Source organism: Stenella coeruleoalba (genome assembly GCF_951394435.1).
Source record: "Stenella coeruleoalba genome assembly, chromosome: 8".
In the NCBI taxonomy this organism is placed as follows: Eukaryota; Metazoa; Chordata; class Mammalia; order Artiodactyla; family Delphinidae; genus Stenella; species Stenella coeruleoalba.
This window is the reverse complement of record NC_137154.1, coordinates 55,514,502-55,540,815: the sequence shown is the minus strand read 5'-3', so window position 1 is coordinate 55,540,815 and position 26,314 is coordinate 55,514,502. Positions and strand designations below refer to the sequence as shown.

At 42.3% G+C, this 26,314-nt stretch overlaps 1 protein-coding gene across 2 annotated transcripts in view; it reads left to right on the top strand.

Moving 5' to 3' along the window:
- The window catches only part of GAB2 (GRB2 associated binding protein 2), a 172,293-nt gene that overhangs the window by 115,286 nt on the left and 30,693 nt on the right, over nt 1-26,314 (top strand). Inside the window, exon 2 of one of the 2 annotated variants that reach the window (XM_079928442.1) lies at nt 6,458-6,758. In XM_079928442.1, coding sequence (XP_079784568.1) covers nt 6,458-6,758 — 301 coding nt within the window. Of the gene's footprint in view, nt 1-6,457; nt 6,759-24,245; nt 24,329-26,314 lie in introns of those variants that run through there. The other variant, XM_079928443.1, reaches the window with a different exon arrangement.

Sequence of the window (26,314 nt, the reverse complement as noted above, 5' to 3'; positions counted from 1 at the left end):
CTTAATTTAAAAATATTGCTAAAAAATGCTAACCATCATCTGAGCCTTCATCAGATCACTGATCACAGATCACCATAACAAATATAATCATAATGAAAGAGTTTGAAATAGTGCAAGAATTACCAAAACGTGACACAGAGACACAAAGTGAGCAAATGCTGTTGGAAAAATGGTGCCAATAGATTTGCTTGACAGAGGGTTGCCATAAACCTTCAATTTGTATAATATGCAATGTCCACAAAGCATAATATAGCAACATGCAATACAGTGAGGTACTCCTGTATTTTGTGACCTTGCCAGACTCACTTATTTGTCCCAGGAGTTTTTTCCTAAATTCCTTGGGATTTTCTATGTGGACAATCATGTCATCCAAATAGGGACAATTTTTTTCTTCCTTTTCAATCTGTATGCCTTTTTAAAAATTGAGATACAGTTAATGTACAGTATTATATAAGATACAGGTGTACAACATAATGCTTCACAATTTTTAAAGGTTATGCTCCATTCATAGTTATTATAAAATATTGGCTATACTCACTGTGTTGTACAGTATATCCTTGTAGCTTATTTACTTTATATGTAATAGCTTATACCTCTTAATCCCTGCCTCCTATCTTGCCCCTACCCCCTTCCCTCTCCCAACTGGTTACCACTAGTTTGTTCTCTATATCTGTGAGTCTGTTTCCTTTTTGTTATATTCACTAGTTTCTTTGATTTTAGATTCCACACATAAGTGATACCGTGCAGCATTTGTCTTTCTCCGACTTATTTCACTTAGCATAATGCCCTCTACATCCATCAATCTCTATGCCTTTTATATCCATTTCTTGCTTTATTTCCCTGACTAGAACTTCAGCACTATGTTGAATAAGTGGTGAGAGCAGACATCCTTGCCTTGTTCCTGATCTCAGGGGGAAAGCATTCAGCCTTTCAATATAAAGTGTAATGTTGGTGTTGGTCTTCTGTTTATGCGCTTTATCAGATTGAGGAAGTTCCCCCTCTCTTCCTATTTTTTTGAGTTTTTATCATGAATGGGTGTTGAAATGTGTCATATGTTTTTTTGCATTGATTGATAGGACCATGTGGTTTTTCTCCTTTAGCTTATTACTGTAGTTGATTACATTGATTGATTTTTTTTAATATTGAATCAATTTCACATCTTTGGAATAAACTCCACTTGGTCATGTTATATAATTCTTTTTATATCTTGCTGAATTCTGTTTGTATTTTACATTTAAGTCCGTGATCCATTTTGAGTTAATTTTTGTAGGAGATTTTGTACAGATGTAAGAACAGTCCTGAAGAAGCTTTCCCCTTAAGAACATATTCAGGACTCAAGTTCCTGTATTCTCCTTGCATTACGTGTCAGTACTCCAGCAGTAATTTTTCATTTCTATATCATGGGGTACTTTCAAGCTGAAGTGCCCAGACTCCTTTATAAATATTTATTACAGGGTCCTGCACTCATCAAAATGAAGGGAACAAGATGCTGAAAAACTCACGTCATAGAGAATCCACAGCATACCTTTATCTTATTCTCTTTTCTATAATCCTCTTTTTTGTCCTCCTTTCCTACTTTCTACTGTGAAAACTCACTTAACTTTTTAAATTGCATTTATTAGTTTGAATAAATGCATACACTGATTGAATGGAAAAAAAAATCAACAGGTCTTTACTGAGTTCCCATTATAGGCTAAGTACTCTGCCGAGTAACTGTTGGCCACACAGGACCCGAACATCAAGGTGCTCGGAGCTTAAAGGAGAGGAAGACATATGAGCAATTGAAATGTCAAAGATGAGTGAAGAAATGCCACAGAAAGCACGGATTATTAAGGGAACAAGAGACAGGAGCACCAGCTCTATGGGAAGTTAGTAAAGGCCTTCCAGGAGAAGTGATATTTAACCTGACACTAAGAAAATATAGGAATTTTCCGGATAGATGAGGTGAGGTGAAAGGCATTCTAGGAAGAAACGTCAGCTTGTGCGCAGACATGAAGTCATGCAATTATGTGGCACATTTGGAGAATAATAAGTAACCTGTTATGCACCTGTAATTTCTGTAAGACCAGGAATTCATGCTGTATCCTCAGCATCTGGGATGATGCCTGTAGCATAGTAAGCACTAAATAAATATTTGTTGGATGGATGGATGGATGGATGGCAGGAAGGAAACACAAATGAGACCAGGGAGATAAGAGAGGTTCAGTGAGAAAGAGCCTTGCTTAGTAAATGCCTACCATGAAGATTGAAAGAGGAATAGGAGGAGATTTTATTCATCGTCTGCTTGGGAAGAAACAACAAATACTAAAATATCTGTAATATGTTGTGAAAAAGAAAAATGACATGACGTGAAAAGTACATTAAAAGTATTATGATGGTTCAGAGGAAATAGAGGTCCATTTCAGCTGAGGGGATCAGAGAAGTTGTCTTTGGAGCTAGACTCTTTGGAGTTGCTTATACTTAGTTCTGAATTGTATGGTTCCCCCAAAAACACGTACGTGAAGTTGGAGCAGAGAGTGTTGTGGCAGAAGAGCGATGTGAATTTGGAACTAGGCTAGATGGCTTTGCCTGCTCCGTCATACATTTATCAGCATTTTGTAGGCAGCCATTTATCAGCCTGCACCACTTCTTGCGAGCGGAACCTGACAGGCTCCGATGTTATCTGTAGCAAACACCTTTTTCTTGTTTATGAGAGTGTCTGCGTGTGTGTTTATGCTCGCACCTGCACACCAGTGATTTGAAGGCAGCTCTTTCTACAGAGACAAGCACTCAAGGGGGATACATCAACTGAAACACAAGCTTCAATACCTTTTAAAAATGCACCTTGCTACCCACACACTTTCACTATATGCCTGCACACACACACACAGATGCACACAGAGTTCTGTAAGTAGTGGCCTGGGCAAGATTTTAGGTGACTATAGTAGATGATACTTATATTTATTTCCTTAGCTCTATCCTATACCTTAACCTTCACTTCCACCATGGCTCATCAGGTACCAGTTATATCCCCATGACCTTCTAGATTCTGTAAGGAGTTCATGTAAGAAAATGATTCACTAATTAGTCCAATACATACTTATTGATAACCACCTCTGTGCCAGGCACTATTCTAAACACTGAGGATGCAGCATGGGATAAAAAGAACCAATCCCTGCCCTCTCGGAGTTTACATCCTGGGCGGTGGGTAGAATCAACAAAAATGTGCTATTTTAGGTGGCGTAAGTGCTAGTGAGATCAGTATAGCAGAGTAAGCGGGAGAGTGTGAGGGTTGGGTGGTCAGGAAAACAGTCTGTCCAGTAATGTGACACTTGAATAGTGACTTGAAGGAAAAAATAAGCAATGGGACTGTCTGGGGCAGGAGTATTCCAGGCAGGGGGAACAACCAGAGCAAAGACCCCGAGGCAGGATTGTGTGGCCAGTGTGGCAAGAGCAGAACGGGCAAGGTGGAGAGTGGCAGGAGGTAAGGAGAGCTGTGGGATGAGGGACTGTCATACTAGGCCCACTGGCCATTGTGAGGACTTTGGCTTTTACTCTGAGTGAGACAGAAAGCCAGTGGAGACTTGGTGCAGAGAAGTGGCATGCTCTGATTTGCATCAGCACCCGTGTTGAGAATAGATTGCAGGATGAAAGCATAGAAGCAAGAAGGCGACCAAATGGTGGATTCAATCAAGTGAGTTAACAGTGGAGGTGTGGAGAAGTGACCAGGTCGTAGATGTATTTTGAACTGTTTGGACCGACAGGATCTGCTGTTGGGTTAGATGTGGAATGGGAAAGAAAGGAGTTGATGATGACATCAAGATTTTTGGTCTAAGCAACTGGAAGGCTGGAGCTGCTTGTAACTGAGATGGGAAAGATTGCAGGAAGAACAGGCTTGGAGGACGTCAGGAGCTCAGTTTTGAGCACCTTAAGTTTGAGATGCCTATTAGTGAGGAGTTGAGTGTAAGACTCTAGAGTTCAATAGACTGGTCTGGGCTGGAGATATAAATTTAGGAATTGCAGCAGTTAGATGGCTTGCAAAGCTGTAAAGTGGAATAAAATAACCTAGGAAGTGGGTATAGCAAGAGAAGAGTCTGAGAACCGAGCACTGGGGTGTTCTAACATTTAGAGATCAGGGAGATGAGAAGGAACTAGCACTGAGTGAGCACTGAAGCCAAGTGAAGAAGGTGCTTCGAAGAGAATGGAATAATAAACTGTTATCAGATGTTGCTGAAAGATCAAGTGAAATGCAAATGTTGCAGTCTTTAAGACCTCTGTTGAGTTATTTTAGTGGGGGGTGGGGGGAGCCGGGGGAAGGCTGATTAGACTGCTTCCAAGAAAAGAATGGGAGGAGAGGAAACAATGATTAGTACTATAGAAAACTCTTTGAGGTTTTACTGTACAGAGGAGCAGAAAACTGGGCCATTGCTGGAAGGGAATGTGGGATCAAGTCAAGCTTCTCGTTTTTTTTCTTGGTTGGGAGAAGTTGGGGTCCTGATGGGAATGATCCTAGGAGGGAGGGAAAATGCAGTGATTCCAGAGATACAGTGATGTCCACATGTAGGTGAGAGGGGATGCTCAAGTGGAAGAAGGTTGGCCTTAGACTGGGTGAACTGTCCATGCTCCCTAGTAACAAACTACTTTGCTACAAATGCAGACAGATTGGTAAATTTGGTGATGGAACATGTGTAGATTCTCTTTTGCTTGCTTGTATTTTCTCATACCAAAGAGTAGAGGTGTTGGAGGTTTAAAGAGAGGGAAGTTCGGGACTTCCCTGGTGGCGCAGCAGTTAAGGATCCGCCTGCCAATGCAGGGGACATGGGTTTGAGCCCTCGTCCGGGAGGATCCCACATGCCGTGGAACAACTAAGCCCGTGCCCGACAACTACTGAGCCTGCGCTCTAGAGCCCGCGAGCCACAACTACTGAGCCCGCGCGCCTAGAGCCTGTGCTCCGCAACAAGAGAAGCCACCTCAATGAGAAGCCCGCACACTGCAACGAAGAGTAGCCCTTGCTCGCCGCAACTAGAGAAAGCCCGCGTGCGACAACGAGGACCCAATGCAACCAAAAAAATAAATAAATTTTTAAAATAAAATTAAAAAATAAAGAGAGAGAAGTTCAAAGACTGTTGCCAAAGAGCAAGAGAAAATCATGGACCAGGTAAATGTAATAGGACTGTCAGGCAGCATAAGGGCTCACTTGAATTTAAAGTGAGAGCAGCCAACGTAGTTGTGTGATTTTCTCCAACTACATACAGCTGAGTGGGAACAGGCAGAGTAGGATGAGCATTAGACTTAGCCAGGGGTTGTGGTTTCCCAGATAAAGGAGAGAAATGGAGAAAAAAAGCAAGGGAATGATGATAATGATGGATCACAGGAGCAAGTTAGGTAGGGAAGGAAGTGAGGACAGGGATAGGAGGTGAGAGTGCAAGGTGGCAGGATTAACAGAGTGAAGGTCCCAGTAGGATGTAACGAGTTGTGACGACAGTCTGATCCTTGGCATTTGCAGGGCTTTAGGGTTGTACACACAGTGCTGTGTGTGTGTTTGCATAGTATAAACCCTATAAGGTAGGTAGGACAGGCAGTGGTGATGTTGACTCTCATTCTGTAGATGAAGCAGGATCCAAAGAAGTAAATAACTTTATCTAAAAATCACACATTAAGTCAGTGGTAAAGCAGAGACTCAACCCAAGGCGCTGTTTTATATGTGATGTCTTTTTACTACTTTGTGTGGTGTCTGCTCACAGATCACTCAGTCTCATTGAAGAGATGGAATGTAGAAGACAACATAAGGGAATATGTAATCTAGTGTTAAATTCTATAGTATGACAGGATGTAAGGAGTTTATTCATTCAGTAATGTATATTGAGTACTTAGTGCGTGCAGGGCTCTATTATAAGTACTAGGGATATAGCAGTGAATGAGATGGGGAAATCCTGAAGTTATGTGCTTCAGAGAAGTTTTAGAAGGGTTTCTATGTGATTTTTCCAAGGTATCTTGATCTGGTAAAAAGCAGTGTACTGAAAGTTAGGAAACTTGTTTCTCTGCTACTTGCTGTGTATGACATTGTTGCTTCAACTCACCATGTCTTATTGGGGGACCCCATCCATAAACTGAGATGTTACTGTTTTGCAAGTCCCACCCTGACTAAAAGGTGCGTCTGAGTCTGTATTCTAGCTTAATGGAATAATTGCTCTAAAGTGTTTTAGTCCTCATCAGATTTCCTGACCTAAAAAGTGGGAATGCCACATCTCATCTCATAGTGGTAAGACCTTGTTTCCATAGCGAAATGCTGCACTAACACGCATTCTAGTCATCCTTCATTTTTGAAACTCTGGGGAAATAAGAAACGGAGATAGAGGCCGTGCTCAGCCTGCAGGTGCAACAGTCCCCACCCTTAACCTGGTGACATCTGAGGACCTGTGAAAAGCTTTGAAGTAACTAATGACTTTCCACCCTCTTCTTACTCCTTCCTGTTCAGGCCTGGAAGAAACGCTGGTTTATCCTGCGGAGTGGGCGGATGAGCGGTGACCCAGATGTTCTGGAATACTACAAGAATGATCACTCCAAGAAGCCCCTGCGCATCATCAACCTGAACTTCTGCGAGCAGGTGGATGCAGGCCTGACCTTCAACAAGAAGGAGCTGCAGGATAGTTTTGTGTTCGACATCAAGACCAGCGAGCGCACCTTTTACCTGGTGGCCGAGACGGAGGAGGACATGAATAAGTGGGTCCAGAGCATCTGCCAGATCTGTGGCTTCAATCAGGCTGAGGAGAGCACAGGTATGGGAACAAACACGGATCTTTCTCAGAAGGGGCCAGGCACTTCCTGGGAGGGGCTGGGCAGCTGGGGCTAGGATGATGGCCCTCATATTCCTTGAACCAGGAGAACAACCTGTAGCTAAAGGCTTTCCTCTGTGGCAGAGGAGTAGTAGGCAAAGGGTAAGAGTGTGAAGGGGTAGCCAAACATAGAGGGCCTCCTAGCACTAAATATGCTCAAGTGGGAAACAGATATGTTGGGATTATGATGAAGCTCGAGGTACTTGATGGTGTTTCTTCAGGTACCTCCATGCCACCACATTTCGCAGGTCTGCACCTTTCTCCCCTTCCCTCAGCTCTCTAGCTCTTTGTGCCCTGTTAACTGTCAGCCGTCCCATGGGCAACTCACACCTTTATCCCTTCTCTGATGCATCTCTGTCCGTTCCTGCCATCTATTTCAGACCATCCTGCACAGTTATCCTTGCCACTTTTTTTTGGCAGGGGGAGGTTTGGGATCCCTTGTGATTATTATTGATGTATAATCCAGTGTTCATTATACTTACTTGGGAAGGGACAGTCTAGAGGGGGAAATTCTGATTTGTGTTGGGTTTTGTTAACCTTCAAAAAAAAAAGGGTAGCTCAACTTTTCAAAATAAAAGTTTTAAATTGCAGAAACGCCCTTTGACATTTGTTGGGGCTCATCCTCAACTCTGGGATGATTGAGGAGTAGGGTTTTTTTTGAGGCAGATGGAGACCCTAAATTAGAAGTTTCCTGAGCCTGGTTACATATCAGAAGTAGAAGAACGTTTTTTAAATGCTGATGCCAAGGACCCGTATCAAATCAGTTAACCAAGAACCTCAGGGGTGGGACCTAGGCATTAGTGTCTTCTGAAAACTTCATTCTAAGTAGCAAGGGTCTGGGGCTCAGCATCCGTTTTCTGTACATAAATGAAGGCCTCATACAGTCTCTGATTCATATACCTGTTTTCTAAATTTTTTACAGCCCTTTAAAACAAAAACCATTCCTAGCTCATCAGCAACATCGTCCTCATCTGGGAATCTGTTAGAAATGCAAATTCTTGGGCCCCACTCCAGACTTACTGAATCAGAAACTCTGGGCGTGGAGCCCAGCAATCTGTGTTTTGATCAGCCTGCCAGGTGATCTGATGCACGGTTAAGTTTGAGAACCGCTGGTTTAGATTCTTGCTGCTCAGAGTGGGGTTTGTGGACCAGCAGCGTCAACCTCTCCTGGGAACTTATTAGAAATGCAGAAGACTTCCACCCAGACTTACAGAATCAGAATCTGCGTATCTTTAAAACTTCTTATTCTGAAATAATGTTACAATTACAGAAGAGTTTCAAAAATTGTACAGCAAGTTCCCATATGTCTTTCATTCAGCTTTCCCTGATGTTAACATCTTGCTTAACCAGGTATAGTGGTCAAAACTGAGCAGTTAACATTGATTGGTACAGTACTATTCACTGCAGTGTATTGGGATTTCACCTGTTTTTCACCAGTGTCTTTATTCTGTTCAGGATTCAATCCAGGATAGCACATTAGATTTGGTGGTTCTGTCTCCAGGGCTCCTCCAATCTGTGATGACAGTTCCTCAGTCTGTCTTGTCTTGTTTGACCTTGACACTTTTAAAGAGTACTGGTTAGGGGGCTTCCCTGGTGGCGCAGTGGTTGAGAGTCCGCCTGCCGATGCAGGGGACACGGGTTCGTGCCCTGGTCCGGGAGGATCCCACATGCCACAGAGTGGCTGGGCCCGTGAGCCATGACCACTGAGCCTGCGTGTCCGGAGCCTGTGCTCCGCAGCGGGAGAGGCTGCAACAGTGAGAGGCCTGCGTGCTGCAAAAAAAAAAAAAAAAAAAAAAAGTACTGGTTAGGTATTTTGTAGAATGTCCCTCCATTTGGTGTTTTCTCATGATTAGATTGAAGTTTTGGGGAGACTACCACAGAGGTGATGTGCCTTTTTCTGCACGTTGTATCAGGGGGCACATGGTGTCAATACGTCTTATTACTGGTCACGTTAACCTTGATCACTTGATTAAGGTAGTATCTGCCAAGTTCCTCCACTGTAAAACTACTATCTTTGCTTTTGTAATTAATAAATAGTTTGGAGGAAATACTTTAATCATGTGCAAATATCCAATTTCTCCTTAAACTTTTGCGCACTAATTTTAGCTTTTATCAGTGGATCGTGTTTACAACCATTATTACTGTGGTATTCTAGTGAATTTTTCTATTTCCCTCAGAATCCACATTTTATTAAGATCCCTAGGTGATTTGTATGCACGTTAAAGTTTGAGAAGCTCTGGTCTGGATTATTTGTCCACAAACCTGGTGCCTCATCAGAATCACCCTAAAAACTTTTATCTAACTTACAGGTACTAATTCAGTAGATCTGGCTTAGGGCTGAGGAATCAATAGTGTTAAGAGATTCCTCCTATAGAATGGGAGGAATTATTTCCAAATCATATCTGATGAGGGTCTAGTATCTAGAATATAAGAAGAATTCTTACAACTCAATAACCACAAGAAAAAGACAAATGACCTCATTTAAAATTGGGCAAAGGATCTGAATAGACATTTCTCCAGAGAAGATGTACAAATGGCCAGTAAGCCCATGGAAAGATGTTGAACATCATTAATCATTAGGAAGATGCAAAGCAATACCACTAGCACTTCACACCCACTAGGATGGCTTCAATCAATATATGGACAATGATAACTGTTGGCAAGAATGTGGAGAAACATACATTGCTCATACATTCCACCTCATACATTGCTGGTGGGAAAGTAAAATGATACAGCTACTGGAGAACACAGTGTGTCAGTTTTTTAAAACCTTAAACCTATGATCCAGCAATTCCACTCCTAGGCATATACTCAAGAGAAATGAAAATATGTTCACACAAAAATTTATAGATGAATGTTCATAGAAACGCTATTCATAATAACCAAAATGTGGGCACAACCCAAATGTCCATTAATGAATAAACAAGATGTACGTGTGGCGGAGTGCATGTGTAGTGAGCACTTTTAAGATCTGCTCTCTTAGCAACTTTCAAGTATACATTTGTTACAGTATTGTTAACTATAGTCACCATGCTATATATTACATCCCCAGGATTTATTCATTTTATAACTGGAAGTTTATACCCTTTGATCCTCACCCATTTCCCCTGCCCCACCCTTGCCCCTGAAAACCACCAATCTATTCTCTGTTTCTATGAGTCTGGTTAGTTTAGATTCTGCATATAAGTGAGACTATACAGTTTTTGTCCTTCTCTGTCTGACTTATTTCACTTAGCGTAATGGCCTGAAGGTTCATCCATGTTGTCACAAATGGTAAGATTATCTTCATTTTATGGCTGAATTTTATATATATATATATATATATATATATATATATACACACACACACACACACACACACACTATATATATATATATATAGTGTGTGTGTGTGTCTATAGAATGTGTGTGTGTGTGTGTGTATATATAGATATATATATATAATGTGATTTTTTAAATATATAGTCACATTTTCTTTATCCATTCATTCTTCAGTGGACCTTTAGGTTGTTTCCATGTCATGCCTACTGTAAGTAATGCTGAAATGAACATGAGGGAGCAGATATCTCTTCCAGATAGTATGTTCAATTCCTTCAGTGATATATCCAGAAGTGGCATTGCTGGGTCATATGGTAGTTCTATTTTTAATTTTTTGAATAAACTCCATACTGTTTTGCATAGTGGCTGTACCAATTTATATTCCTGCCTACAGTGCACAAGGGTTCCCTTTTCTCCACATCTTTGCTCACACTTACCTCATATCTTTTTGACAATAGCCATTTAACGGGTGTGAAGTGATATCTCATTGTGGTTTTGATTTGATTTACATTTCCCTGATGATTAGTGATGTTGAGCACCTTTTCAGGTAGCTGTTTGCCATTTGAATATCTTCTTTGGAAAAAGGTCTGTTCAGGTTCTTTGCCCATTTTCTAATCAGGTTATTTGAGTTTTTGCTATTGAGTTATATGAGTTCCTTATATATTTTTGATATTAATCCCTGATCAGACATGAAGTTTGCAAATATTTTCTCCCATTCCTTAGGCTGCCTTTTCATTTTATTGATTGTTTCTTTTGCTGTACAGGAGCTTTTTAGTTTAATGTAGTCCCACTTATTTACTTTTGCCTTTCTTGCTTGTGCTTTTGGTGTTATATCCAAAAAATCGTTGCCAACACCAGTGTCAAAGAACTTTTCCTCTGTGTTTTCTTTTAGGATTTTTATGGTTTCAGGTCTTACATCTTTTATGCATTTCAAGTTAATTTTTATGCATTGTGTAAGATAGGGTTTTTTTGTTTGTTTTGTTTTATTTATTTTGGGCTGCATCGGGTCTTTGTTGTTGCATGTGGGCTTTCTCTAGTTGCGGTGAGTGGGGGCTACTCTTTGTTGCGGTGCACAGGCTTCTCATTGTGGTGGCTTCTCTTGTTGTGGAACATGGGCTCTAGGCTCACAGGCTTCAGTAGTTGTGGCACGCAGGCTCAGTAGTTGTGGCTTGCAGGCTCTAGAGCGCAGGCTCAGTAGTTGCGGCATGCAGGCTTAGTAGCTCCGCAGCATGTGGAATCTTCCTGGCCAGGGCTCGAGCCCATGTTCCCTGCATCAGCAGGCAGATTTTTAACCACTGCACCACCAGGGAAGTCCTAAGATAGGGTTTTTGTTTGTTTGTTTGTTATTTTAACATCTTTATTAGAGTATAATTGCTTTATGATGGTGTGTTAGTTTCTGCTTTATAACAAAGTGAAGCAGCTATACATATACATATATCCCCATATCCCTTCCCTCTTGCGTCTCCCTCCCACCCTCCCTATTCCCACCCCTCTAGGTGGTCACAAAGCACCAAGCTGATCTCCCTGTGCTATGTGGCTGCTTCCCACTAGCTATCTATTTTGGTAGTATATATAAGTCCATGCCACTCTCTCACTTTGTCCCATCTTACCTTTCCCCCTCCCCGTGTCCTCAAGTCCATTCTCTACATCTGCGTCTTTATTCCTGTCCTGCCCCTAGGTTCTTCATAACCTTTTTTTTTCTTTAGATTCCATATGTATGTGTTAGCATACGGTATTTGTTTTTCTCTTTCTGACTTACTTCACTCTGTATGACAGACTCTAGGTCCATCCACCTCACTACAAATAACTCAATTTTGTTTCTTTTTATGGCTGAGTAATATTCCATTGTATATATGTGCCACATCTTCTTTATCCATTCATCTGTTGATGGACACTTAGGTTGCTTCCATGTCCTGGCTATTGTAAATAGAGCTGCAGTGAACACTGTGGTACATGACTCTTTTTGAATTATGGTCTTCTCAGGGTATATGCCCAGTAATGGGATTGCTGAGTTGTATGGTAGTTCTTTTTTTAGTTTTAAAGAACCTCCATACTGTTCTCCATAGTGGTTGTACCAAGATAGGGTTTTAATTCCATTCTTCTGCATGTGAATATTCAGTTTTCCCAACATCACTTTTTAAATTTATTTATTTAGGCTCCACTGGGTCATAGTTGTGGCATGCGGGATCTTTTAGTTGCAGCATGTGGACTTCTTAGTTGCAGCATGGGGACTCCTAGTTGCAGCATGCATGCAGGATCTAGTTCCCCAACCAGGGATTGAACTCAGGCCCCCTGCACTGGGAGTGTGGAGTCCTACCCACTGGAACGTCAGGGAAGTCCCCCAACACAGTTTATTGAAAAGACTTTTCTCCTTTGAGTATTTTTGGCTCCCTTGTCAAATAATGACCATATATTGGGGCTCTTTATTCTGTTCCTTTGGTCTATGTGTCTGTTTTTCTGCCAGTACCATACTGTTTTGATTACTATAGCTTTGTAATATACTTTGACATCAGGGAGTGTGATGCTTCCAACTTTGTTCTTCTTTCTCCAGATTGCTTTGGCTATTTGGCATCTTTTGCTTTTCATATGAATTTTAGGATTGTTTTTTTCTATTTCTGTAAAAATGCCATTGGACTCTTGATAGGAATTGCACTGAATGTATAGATGGTTTTGGATAGTATGGACATTTTAACAATGTAAATTCTTCAAATCCATGAACATAAGATATCTTTCCACTTATTTGTGTTGAAGTTCTTAATTTTTGATCATGGAGCCCTGCATTTTCAGTTTGTACTGAGCTCTGCAAATTATGTAGCTGATTGTGCCTGGGCTAGATGTCCTGCCCTAGGAATTATGTGATCTTCCTTGAGAAAGGATTATAAGCCCCCATTTTACTCTTAAGTTCTTTGGTATAATTTTTGCTTCCTGTGTGGACTTTTTTGTTTTCCCCCCCAAATCTTTGTTATTTTAGGCTTTATGGATTTTGTTTTTGTTTTTCATTTTATTTTATTCCTGATAAAGAAATAAAATACTCATGCAAAAAAAAAGAATAAAATAAGAAAGGAATTTTTAAAAAGTGGGAGAAAGAACCCATAGACCCCCTAGTCTCAAAGCTTTCATAAATGTGAGAAATAAGTCCAAGGAATACGTCAGCTTTTTAGGAAATAGGTATAATGGGGTGGAGGAGGAACCAGAAAGCAAATTGCTTTTAAGAACTATTCCCTTGTGGGATTAGAGGTGTCCCTACCAAGAAAAACATATCCTTGAGATGTAGCAAAAATTACTCTTGGTGCAAATATCTTTTTTAAAAATCACATATTTAAAAAATAGTTATTTTCTGAATCCCTACTTTTACTATATAGAATTTAAGTATAATTCAAATTCAGATATGTAGAACTACATCATCTGGGCTTGCTTTCTTTGGTGGGAATATTTATTCATTCATACATTGTTCATTTACTCATTCATTCATCAAATCTTCATGGAACACTCATTCTGTGAGAGTCCCTGTCATAATCACTGAGGCTACAAACTATAAAGACGAACCATAGAGTTCCAGCCCTCAGACATCATAGTCTAGTGGAGGGGACAGACATAACCAGACAATCACAGGGACATTCTGTAACAGAGGCATCACCAAGGATGGAAGCACCAGCCCATGCACCACCGTCTCAGTGAGGGAAGAAAAGGAGGGGAAGTATTAAGGGGGTGACAAATAATCAAGTCAGTATTTTTCAACAGCTTTGTCTATTAAACAGTATATTCCCTTTAACTTTTAACTTCCTTTTTAAGGGATTATTTTATTAGATGTCTAGTAGTTTAATTACCAGAGCAAGGGTATTATTTGTCTCTGATAGAGGTTTAGGATTTTTTGTGAGATCTTTCTGATGAAGACAAATGGCCTTTTCTTCCCTCTCATAGGAGAATCTGGTATGTAAAAAGATTCAGCCACATAATAGGTTATGTTGTAATTTAGAAGCTGTCTTGAAAGTATATATATTACATCTATAAAACCCTCAGGTAAGGAATGAGAGATTAATCACCCAAGTCAGTGTTTCTTTTCACTGAGAATCAGGATCTGAGGGAAAGCAGGAAGGAAGTTAACATTTGACTACCTACTTTTGCTTAAGTACTTTATTTCATTTAATCACTTTTATCAACTGCTTCTGTTTTTTTCAAATAAAGAAACTGAGTGTTTCTTCCCTGCCTAGCACTCCAGGACTAAAACTCTTCTCTGAACCCAGCCTTGGCTGGGTTCAGATGGGCTATCCAACTCTCATCTGCCTGAGATTCTTCCTAAATACAACTGCTGCTCTCCTTTTTCTGAGGCTTGTTGAGAACCATCCAATCACCTGGGTGTTAGCGTCAGCACCTGCCTTATGTGAGGAGCATCCTGTACTGATATCTAACCTTCAGTGGCCACAAAAGGAAATTATAGGAGCTGTGTATTGAGCATCTACTCTATGTAAAATAAGGACTTTACATAAATTCTCACTAAAAATTCATAGTGATCCTTTGCGGTAGCAACAATTTTGACTCAAGGTCACAGCTAGAAAATGATGGAGCCAGGATTCTAGTCTAACCCAGGTCTGTTCTAGTCTAACCCAGGTCTGACTGTGCATTATAATATGCTGTCTCTTTGTCCTGGACCTCCTGGAATATGAAAATCTGCCAGAACCGAGCCCCGATAGTTTCGCCCCTGTGGACACCATGTATTAGATTGGAAGCACCCCTTGACCCCTTCCACCAGAGTCCTACCGCTGGCTCAGTTTTCCCTCCTCACCAACCCATATTGCTGAAATCCTTGGGCTCGAATATTCCAAGAATTTAGTAACTTCTAGAGTTTTAATCCAGCCATTAGGCTGGATTGGTGAGTCTGTAGGCTGGGGACGAGGAAGCCTGAACTCACATCACAACTCTGGGGTGATGTGAACAAGTCACTTGATTGAGGTCTTAGTTTCCTTTCTTCAAATAGAGAGAAAATCCTCTTTTCACTCAGTAATTCTGCTTCTCTGTGGGTTCATCAACGCAGACCTTAGACCACTGGCAGCCCCTCAAGTTTCATATTTCCCAAAGGAATATTCACACCGTATTCTATGTAGAGGTATTCCAGGAGCTGTGCAGTCCATACCCCTGCTTGCTGTTGGTCCTGTAGAAATTTCTTCCCATGGGGAGCTTCCTTGAAGCAGATACTCCTTCTTTCCTTTCTTTTTTTAAAAGAGTTGTGATGGGACCCGTAAAAAAAAAACTTGTGTTTTTCACTTTTAGCTGGAAGCGGTTCTATAGCAGATGGAGTCTTTTTTTAATCCTTCTTGCCACCCCCGGCTTCTTCTTTCTGCTGCCACTCTCCAATTCCTCACGTATTCCAGCCAAAAATGCCTAGGATAAAACCTGTCTAGGATCAAGACCAGACCAGGAGTGACACTGAGTTTGAATATCGACACAAGGGTGGAAGAAACAGCCTCCTGATAGAGAACTCTTTCCAAAAGGAAACCGGGCACGATGCTCAGAAAGGAAAAGCAATTCTAAGAATGAATATCAAGATTTCATATCACATACATGGAGTTTGCTTGTTGTTTGTTTGGGGGTGGGGTGGGGGTGTGTACATGTACGCACAGGCAACAGTAAGAACCCCGCCTTCCTCTGGGAATCAAAACAGCCTTCAGTCCCCCACGTCAGGGGGCAGAAAGCTGCTCTGAGCTGTGTTTACGAGCAGGCGGGTCCAAGTCCTCACACTTGTGGCCCTGTCGTGGGCAGCTGTCCCTGACCAGATGTACCACACATAAAAAGAAGCAGCTCCCAGCACAGAGTGTGGATGAATGATTCATGGGCTCAGGAGTCATCCACTGTTAGGGAAGCCCTCACCCTTTTGAATCCTCCAAGCTGAGGGCTTCTCCTTCCCACTCATCCCCTCCCTCCTCCCTCTCTTCCGTAGCTGGTCCAGGACCTGCACAGCCCCTTACTCTAACGTGCACTCTGAAAGGCACCCTAGCTGCTGCTGTTTATTTGCTCTAGGATGTTGAATAAGTAACTCTGTCTCTTTGAGGTGTTATCATCTGTAAAGTGGAGACTATGCTCCCTTGCAGAGGGCTTGGGAGGAAGCTGGGAAAATGTATAGGCGCACAGTGTGCACAGTAGCTGCTTCTTTCACTGCTTTCCATGTCGTACTTTTGGTGAAAATGATGATTTTTATATCTGGAGGTCAAGATGAACAGGATATGATTTAAGTATCTGGTGTTTTTAGAGAACTTTACAGTCTCCACAACACTTACGCAGTCTCCTTTGCATATAAAGAAACAAAATAAGCTAGGCAAGGCTGCTAGCGCTATTCCTATTGCACAACTAAGGAAGCTAAAGTTTAAAGGCACTGACATTGCCAGAAAGCAGTGTTGCCGGATCTAGCATCCAAGGCTTTTAACTCCACCCTAGGGCTGTGTGCTCTAACTCCTTCTCACTTCTCCGAACCCCTTTTCACAGACCTGTTTATTGTGGTTGCTTGTAAATCACAAAACAGCCAGCAAAGAGGAGAAGCAAGAAGTTGATCACTGAGAACTAAACATTTGGAAAGTAAGGTGCTGTCTATACATTAACATTAATCTCGGACGGCTAAATCAGCAAGATAACATGATCCATCTCAGAGTAGCCAACAAACTACTGTGAACTACAGCTCAGGGAGTTTAGGTCACCAGAGCCCCGTTTGCAGCTCTTGAAGATTTTGAAATTAAGGCCAGAGCCTCCTCCATATCCTGTCTATTATTGTAGCTTTTTTCCTTCTTGAACTCCCTGGCAGGAATTTCACAGTAGTTGCATGACTAACTCTATAGAAAGATGACCTCCCAGAGTTCCAACCGACTGTTCTTTATCTGTTCCCCACCATTTCTCTACTAAAATTGTGGGTGAGACTGCCCCCTACTTTAAATATTTTGTGAATATTTACACTTCTAGTAATCTGTGAATTTCCCCAGTAACTCAACAGCAGAATTATTTTAAGTCCTGGTTCCCTTCCAGGATGAAACTATACCCACAGGTATGCGTTTGGGGACATCTTCAGCCCCCAGTGGAGGAATGTTATCAGGGTCTTCAAACAGCTCCTTCCTCTCCAGAGAGAATGATTGGTGCCTTAAAGGTCAGGACCCCTTATTCCAGCTGGACTTCTCACAGCAGGGAGGGCCGTAGTGGAGACAGGCAGTCCACTCAGGTACCTTCTGGTGACCTTGGTCCCTTCCCCCACTACCCTGACGCAGTGAGTGGGAGTGCCGGGGAGAAGCTGGGAGTGGAGGACAGTGGGGACGAGAGAGACCTTTCTAGGAGACCTGACCCTTTCTCTCTTCTCATTCCTGGGAGGAACTTTTCCTCCCTTGTTCCCTCCCCTACCTTTTGTTTTCTGGGTTTTTTTTTTTAACTGGGGTCAGATCTCTCACTCCTCTGGGAGACCCTTGTTGGAAGCTTAGAGAAAATGTGGGAGGTGATAGGCAGCTTCTCCCCAGGCTTACACAGGTCCCTGGAGGAAAGAAGAACAGAGTGGAGACTGATCCGGGCCCCAGCCCAGAGGCGGAGGCTGCTCTCTGAATCACCCACCCTTTTTTTCCAGAGACAGTGGGGAAAATAAACATCCAGACCAGTTTCCAGCCAGATCTGAAATCCTCATGCCTTAAAAACAAAAAATTGGTATTCTAAATAACCCTGAAATATCAGACCTTCCTCCTCAGTCTTTTGTTTATTTGCTGTTTTTTGGTCTGCAGCTGGGTCTCGTCACCCTGAGAGTAGGCTCTGAGTTGGGACATGAACTCTGTAGAATCCCCACAGACACTTTTGCCTTGTCCTGGAACAGGCTTCAGCCCTGACCTGCAGCGAATTCCAGACCCTCTGGAGGAGGAAAGGGCGACAGGGAGAAACCTGACCCTCTTCTTTTCGTTCTAAGCCTTAATCCTCCTTCCTCCTTTCCCTTGTATACCAGACGCTCCCCCACGCCGTCCCAGCCAGCCAGCGTAAAGTCTATTGTACCTGCCAAACCCACAGACTGTTAGAAATGAGAGTGTCTCCTCCCAGCTCCTCAACACCAGAAGCTTTGGATGGTTCCCCAGACGTCCCACGAGATGCTCCCCCTTTTTTTGTTCTTCGAGTATTTCTAATTATCTCTCGTGAAGGAGGGTAATAAATTATTGTTGAATTGGTCCCAGACCAGATTCCAAAGCCCAATGTCACGCTAGTTTTTGACTAAAGGTAGAATCAGGACTTTGAATTTTGTGGTAAGGTCACTTTGGACCCCTGAAGCTCTTGATTCTGATTAAACATCCGGTTATGTACAGTTCTGCATAGGATTCTGAACTCTGCAAAGGCCTTTGGACTCTACCTTCAAGTTGAGGCCCACCCTGCACGCCAGCATGGAGTCAGGGCTCTGGGATTCTTCACCCTTTTTGCTCAGTTCTGACCCTCATCTTGTGTGCGAGATAAGGTCAGCCCTGGAACTTTGCCTACTTTTTTCCTATTCTTGAGTCATTTCCCTGTTAACCTGTCGTATCAAATTCCACCTGGGACTAGACCCCATCCTGGTTTGATTTAGTCCCTCTCAGAGACCCCAGTCCTACCAAAATCCTTAAGCCAGTGGCTGGAGCCCCACCGTCCAGTGGCTCACTTCCGGGTGGCCAGTGGTTTGTCTGCCTGAATTTCTGAAGAAACTCCACTTCTGCTTTCCCTCAACAGCTTCCTCCTCCTTTCGGACTCAGCTGCCCCCATTTCTGGGTGATGCCCAGTTTCCGTTTCTGTGTTCACTCATTCAGCACACTGAGTACCTGTTTTTGCCAGGTCCTGTTCTAGGGTCACATGCCAGAGAAGAGCGTAAGCCACGCACCCACTCTCAGTGACCTCAGGAGCTCTGTCAGGTCCTCCCGTTGGAACCCTTCTCAGTGACTGCCTGCCTCCTCTGTGTATAGTTCCGGGTCCTGGGGCCCTCAGTTTTCACCAAGTTTTGCTGCTTTTAACTGAACTGTGCCTGGCTCTATGCCAAGATATAGCTAACAGATTAAAAAAAATTTGAGGTTAACCTCAAGTGTGAAAAGAAAAGAAAAGTTTTTTTCAATTTCTGAATTTAATTTCAATATCAAGCCCCTATCTGGCTAGTGATAGAAATGAAAGTTCTAATCAACTTAGGTTAAAACTGATCAATACAGGATTTTCTCAGTTACTTCAGGTTTCTCTTCTTTCTTCTCTTTCTTCTCTTTTCTCTTTTTCCTCACATAAATGGAAATAAATACACCAGATATTTATTTTTTCCACCTCTTTATTGAAGTATAATTGACAAAACTGTATATATTTAAAGTGGACCTCATGATGATTTGATATATGCAAACATTGTAAAATGATGGCCACCATCAGGTTAATTAACACATCCACCACCTCATAGTTCAGGTTTCTCTTGTTTTCTCCAAGTTCCCAGAAGCTTAGGGAACTGGAAGTAGTTCACTGAGGCTAGAGCTCAAAGTTTGGGAATGAGGGGAGATATGTCAGAGACCTGAGGATGAGAACATGACCCTTCTATCTTTCTGTCACCACATTAGTAGAGACACATAGTGGCTGCCCAATGATGATTCAAATGAATGATGTAGTTATAGTGTTTGTTTATAACTTTGTAAATAGTTATAGTTACATAAAATGACAGTTTAAAAAATTACAACTTATTTCTAAACGTTGTTTTGAGAAATTCACTGTTGAGGAGGGGGAAAAAAAGAAGCTTCAAAAACATTCTAACCTTATTAACAGGACATAGAGTCTAAAATTCCATATATTGAAATAGTGGTATACAATGAAAAAGAACAATTTTTAAAAAGCAAAGAAAAATTGAAAATGGATGATGTTCTAACTAGTCTGAAGAGGTAGGATATGAACTTTATTTTACATATCTATCATTTATTTATTGTTTGCTTTTATTCCCCACCGCCTCACTTCTTGTGTGGATGAGGTCAGTGAACGAATTCTTCATGGCTGGTGAATCATAACAGCCAAAACACCCAGCCAAGACAGAGAAGGCAGTAGATTTCATAAACTGAGAAAATTCTAGAATATGAGATCTTGAAGGGCCCTTAGAGAGTGTTTTGTTCCAAACTCCTCAGATGACAGTGTCTGGAGGTCAAGAGAGGGGAGCTGAGTTGCTCAAGAGCATACAGCTAACTGGCAAGGCTAGAATTGAAACCCAGGTTGCATCTTATACTTGTATGATGTGTGTGTGTGTGCCTGTGTGTGTGTATATATATATATATATATATACACGCACACACACACATACACACACACACCGGTTCAGGAGGTCAATCTAGTACAAAGAGCAAAGAGCAAAGAGCATAGGTCTTGGAATCATAAATACATGAATCCACAACACTGATGAGTTCAGTCTTAACATGGTCTTAGGCAAGTCAGTTTACTTTACTGAGCCTCAATTTCTGCATCAGTAAAATAGAAACAAGACTTCCTTCACAATATTATTATGAAGATTATATAAGAATCCACTTAAAGCATGGCATTTGGTACATGATAAGCACACATTAAATATCTGTCCGGTGTATGGCTAATAAATTGTTGCAGCCTTCTCTGTGATCTGCATGGCAGCCCTTTGAGTGTGTATACCGTGCTATTCTTATCTCCCCAAAACTGAAACATCCTAAATAACACGATCTCTATTTTCCCTGAACTTGGAAACATTCTTACTGTGTGTGATTAATATGTTTATCAAATAAGCCTTGCTGACTTTCCTGATTTGAGACGCATTATACTTAAGTTATTGAGGTGCTCAAAAAACAAAGGTGCTTCTTTAAATATACTACTACTCACAGTAAGAGGTAATGTTTACGTAGAGCTTACCATGTAGAGGCAGTGTTCAAAACATTTCACAGATCTTAACTCATAATCTGATGAGGTAGATACCTATCATTATTCCCATTTAACAGATGAAAAAGCTGAGGCACAGAGAGGTTCAGTAACTTTCCCTAGTTCTTACAACTACTAAGTAAAGGACCTGGGATTCAAACCCAGACAGTATGGCTGCAGAATCCATGTTCATAACTATTAACCCATACCCTGAAATTCTAGATATAGTTCCTTGCCTCACACTGTCACGATACCTGTTTAGGGTCTTCAGCATGTGCGTGAAGACCTGAGAAAGACTCACTGCTGTCTCTGCTCTCTTGTGATGACCTTCTCTGGCTTTGCCAAGAAGGTTTCCCAAGCCTGTCAACACAAGTCGATCATATTATTCTCTTGAACCTTTTGATTCTGTATGCTGACTAGAAACTAGCATGTTGTTTGTGCCCAAGGTGTGCCGAAATGAAAGTGAATATGATTTCTTATAATAATATTCATGGGCTCTCCACACGGGCTTTTCCTGTGATTCTTCTTCTTGATTATTCCAAAACGTAGGTTTGGGATTCACTGGTCTTGGTTTCAGCCCGCTTCTGTCTCCTTAGTGAGCAGCTTAAGTTAGGTACTAAGATTTTTGAGAGAGGACACGATTGTACAAACCAGAAGGAGAACTTGTGGTCTGGGGGCTGGCAAACTTTCTCTTTAAAGGGCCAGATAGTCAATATTTTAGGCTTTACCACCTGAACGTTCTTTGTCACAAGTACTCAACTTTACATAGAAGCAACCGTAAAGAATATGCCCATGAATAGGGATAGAACTTTATTTATAAAATCAGGCAGTCGACGAGATATGACTTATGGTCCTTAGTTTGCCAGCTCCTGTTCTAGTATAATAATATGCCTTGGCAGGCCCACTCAGATACGTGTACATATGGTCTTAGTGTGCTGGCCGTCCTAGGGATGTTAAAAAACAACTCTCCCTTTTGGATCCCAGTGAAAAAAAACCTAGGGTTACTGAGGCATCAGGACACAAGGCTGGAAGATGAATAGGGAAGCTACAGGTATGAAGCCAGGAGATTGTTGTGACCCCAGGACCGGAGACAGTGGCTGAGAAAGAGCTGCCGACTGGAAGCTGAGTCCTGCCAGGCTCTCTGCCTGCAGTCCTCTACTCACCCGTCAAAGGCCAGTTGAATCCATCTGCATGCTCTGGTACCAGTCCTGCCTCTGATCAAACCCTGAAGGTCTGCAGATGCAGTTCATACACCAGATTACCCCAGGGATGGAGTGCTAAGGGAGACGTTCCGTTTGTGGAGCACTGATATACAGACACTATGGCATTCCTTGACTCTCCAGGACGACGCTGCAGGTAGCGATTCGTAGAAATTTTACAAATTAGGGCACAGATTCGGATACCATCCCTAGGTTCCACAGCAAAACACTCAGATTCGGGTTTCAGAATCCACGTTCCTTTCCCCTAACCACACTGTCTCTCCTACAGCCACAGTTCTGGGTCAGGTAATGCTGTGGATCTCATAATTCCCTAGGCAAGCTGGAGCTCTTAGAATCCCAGCCTCGCCATCCAGACTAGAGCAGTTTCAGGGATTGTTCTTGTGATTATTGCCACTGGTAATGATTCTTGATAAACTCCCATCATTGGAATATCTGACACTTGTGTTTCACGCTGGTAGCCACTTGTCCCTTAGTGAAAGTCACTATGAAAGGAAGGGGAAGCTTACCTCTTATGAAGTTGGTTAGCTGAAAAATACAGTGATATAGTTTCGATATTTTTGTGGAAAGGTCACAAGGGTCAGATGCATCATTGACATGTGAGCTTATGGTGCCCACTAGATGGATTGATTCCCATGGGAATACTAGTGAGTCCCCAAAGTTCCTTGGGGGAAGGGAGAAGTGCTGCCCTAACTGTAAATTTGCTCTTCTCAACGGCAGTATAAGCTCATAGAGCAAGGACAAGATCCACTCTTTTTGACAGGCCTGAAGCTCTTAGCAGAGTGCCCACGGTCAGTACTCATGACCCTAAGTTAACAACAAGAGTGCTTATTCCAATTACGGATTCCCTCTTTGAGGGGGACACGCAGTCAACCGAAGCCCCTCTCAAAGGAGCAGGAGTAAGGTCTGTCACAATTGAGGTGTGCTGTCCGTGTGGCAGGTGAGATGAGAACAGAGCTGACCTGTCCGACGTGAACTGGACAATGCATGCGTGGCTAAATATAGACCAGCTGTCCAAAACCAGAAACACACACAACTCAGACAGCCTTGCTAAGTGGTAACAGTTCCTCCCACCCTGAACAGCAGCTTACGTTCAGATCCTGGAGCTCTTCACTCCTTCTTCTGACACAAAGAGGAAAGATTCTGACAAAACGTATTGCCCTGGTGTGTTTATTGAGCACCTTGTTCTAATCTGGACGTTTAGCAGACACACAGCGTTGTGCTGAACACCACCAGAGAAACAGATGGTCTAGGTCCTGACTTCTAACAGCTCACGATCTGTTTAGTATGAGAGATTTGTGAATGCCCAGCATAAAATAAAAAGCAAAATGAAGTACGATAGAAGGTTTAGAGGAAGGCATAATTAGTTTTCACCAGAGACCTTATAGAAAGCATGGCATTTGCCGTGGACCTTAGTTTCCCATCTCTGAAATGAGATGCCGCAGGGCAAAGGAAGGTTATGTAAGGACGTGTGACCAGAGACTGTGTGACATGCCTGCGAGCTGCAGCCACTCACTCTCTTTGCCCTGTGCCCCTTCACAGGATTGATTTCTGCTAAAGTAGACCAAGAGATCATATCCGTCAAGGTCAGGGTGCTGTGACTTGGCCCTTGGATCTCAGAGATGGTGTTTTTTCCCAGATCCTTCCTCAGAAGGGGAGTGGGGAGGCCTGGTCCCTGAAAGGTCTCACGGGGTCTCATGTTACTGCCTGTCTGCCTCCCCTTTTTTCTTCCTCTGTTTTATAGTTTTTATAAACACTAGAAGACTTATATTTTTGAACTTGGGGAATTATTTATACTGGTCTTTAGTAGTTGGATCCAGCAAATGCCTACTTACCATGCAAATATGAATAACATTATAAACTCACGACAAAATAGCAATCCCACTGGCCAGTGTCCTGGTGGTCAGATCTCCTGGCTTGATTACCCACCCCCCTTTATAGAGAATATATCTTCATTCACGTTGATACATCTTTCTACTGGTACCGCAGAAGGACCCCTGGACTAAGAGATCTGAGTTTTCATTTCAGGGTTTACATCTGATCCACTGTGTGGCCTTGGACAAGTAGCCTCACCTTTCTGGACCATGGTTTCTCCAACTGTAAATGAGAGATTTGGGGGTGAGTAGGGAGGGCAGTGGTGATAATGATTGGACCCTAGGTTCCCCTACAGTTACCATATTATGTGAGGTATTGTCTAGAGTGAAGACATTTTGTGTTTGATCCTAAATGTATGCATAAATTCTCTAGTAATGATGTGTGCCAGAGGATTCTGAGGATTATTCCTTTTTAAATAATTTTAGGCTTGTGATTGTGAGTTAAAATGACCTGGCTCTATTGGTCCAATGTTGCACTCAGCCAATCTGTCAGCAGGTTTTTGTTTTTAGAATTCTCCACCCATCTGATTCTTGCTTTTCAATTAGCTTTCTCCAGGGGACCACTCATCCCATAAAATCCGACACCATTAGTTTCAAAATTCTTTCATTAATCATCTTCTCCCCAGTGAGAACCCTCAGAATTTTACCACCTTTCTACTTCTAGGAATAAATGATATAATATAACAATTGTCAACTAACTACCACTTACTTAGTATTTAATAGTTACTATTTACCCGTATTTCACCTCATTGAATCCTCAAAAGAACCCTGTAAGGTGGGTGTTCTCTTTGGCATTTGACAGCATGGGAGAGGAGATGTAGAGAGAGATTAAAAGTTTCGCCCAAGGCCCTGTGGCAAAGTAGTTTTAGAACCTGGACTCCCACGTTTCTGAACCACGTCAGGCTCTCTCTGTTGCTCACTGTTCCTTTGGAGTCGGCTGTGGACAAATGATAAGGAGGGCCAGGAAGAGCATGGATGGTTTCCAATTTAGAACTTTGATGATACCAAGAAAGATTTTGGGAAGAATTTGTTCTTTCATTTGGCTTTCAGAACTTGCTTTGCCCTTGATTTTTCAGTTGACCCCAACCCTTCTACCTCTGCCCCAGAATGAAGAACCAGAGATTGTTAAGAACCAAGCCAGTGGATCTGAATCTAAATATGTAAATATAACTCATTAGGTCTTACATGGAGCAGCTCTCGTAAATTTCCCGAAGATGACTTTGCCGTGTATCCCTGGTCTAATGCAAGTTCTCCCGTTTATAAATAAAGAAAACAGGGCCCAGAAAGGTGAAATGACGTACCAAAGGTCACACAACCAGTTGGCAGCAGACCTGGACCTAGACCCTCATTCTGTTATTTGACTCTGCCTCCCATAAAGCTAATACCATTCACCTCATAGGGATTGTGTAGGAACTCTTTTCTCTACATGGGTGAAAATAATTGGCTTTGAAGACAATGAGATCTCTTTCAGATCTAGACTCTGCCACTTCCTAAATGTGTGACCCCAGAGCTCACTATTAACTTCTCTGAGCTTCAGTTTCTCCATCCCCCCAAAAAACAAAACAAAAAACCAATGGAGGTAATAATAATATCTACCTCACGGGGTAGACCAGAGACATATAGTAGGTGCTCAGTAAATGGCAGCTATGATTCTTGTAGACAGGATTGTCCCTGTCGTTCTTATTAATCCACGTATAACATCTATACAAGGTATAGTTGTGACTTGGAAAGAAATTCCATACCTCTTGGCCAATTTCAGAGTCTCAGCCGGTTCCATGTGTACTCTAGGAATAGGAGCAGTAAGAATGGTGGGGTGCCGTGCTAAATGCTTTGTATAAATGACCTCCAGTCCTTGCAGCAGCCCTGCAAAGTATGTATTCTCCCTATTGAACAAGTGAGGATCAAAGAGGTTTATGTAACCTGTCCAAGACCAGAGCCAGGAGTTAGTAGAGCCAGGCTTTGAATCCAGCCTGGGCGCCAGCATGAACTTTGGTCTATCATTTTACGGGTTCTGAGACCCACTTAGGCTTGGGGTGGGGTTTGGGGGGGGAAAGGATAAAGATTAAAAGGGCATTGAGATAAGGGAACCAGTCATTATTTGGCCAGTCACCTTTTCCAGAAGCTCCCGCCAACCACCCCTTTCCTGCTCCTGTTATCACTAGCTAGTGGATGCCTGGGCTGGGCTCCTCTACTGAAATCCTTCAGAGCTTTCCTGTTCTAGAGTTTTGCA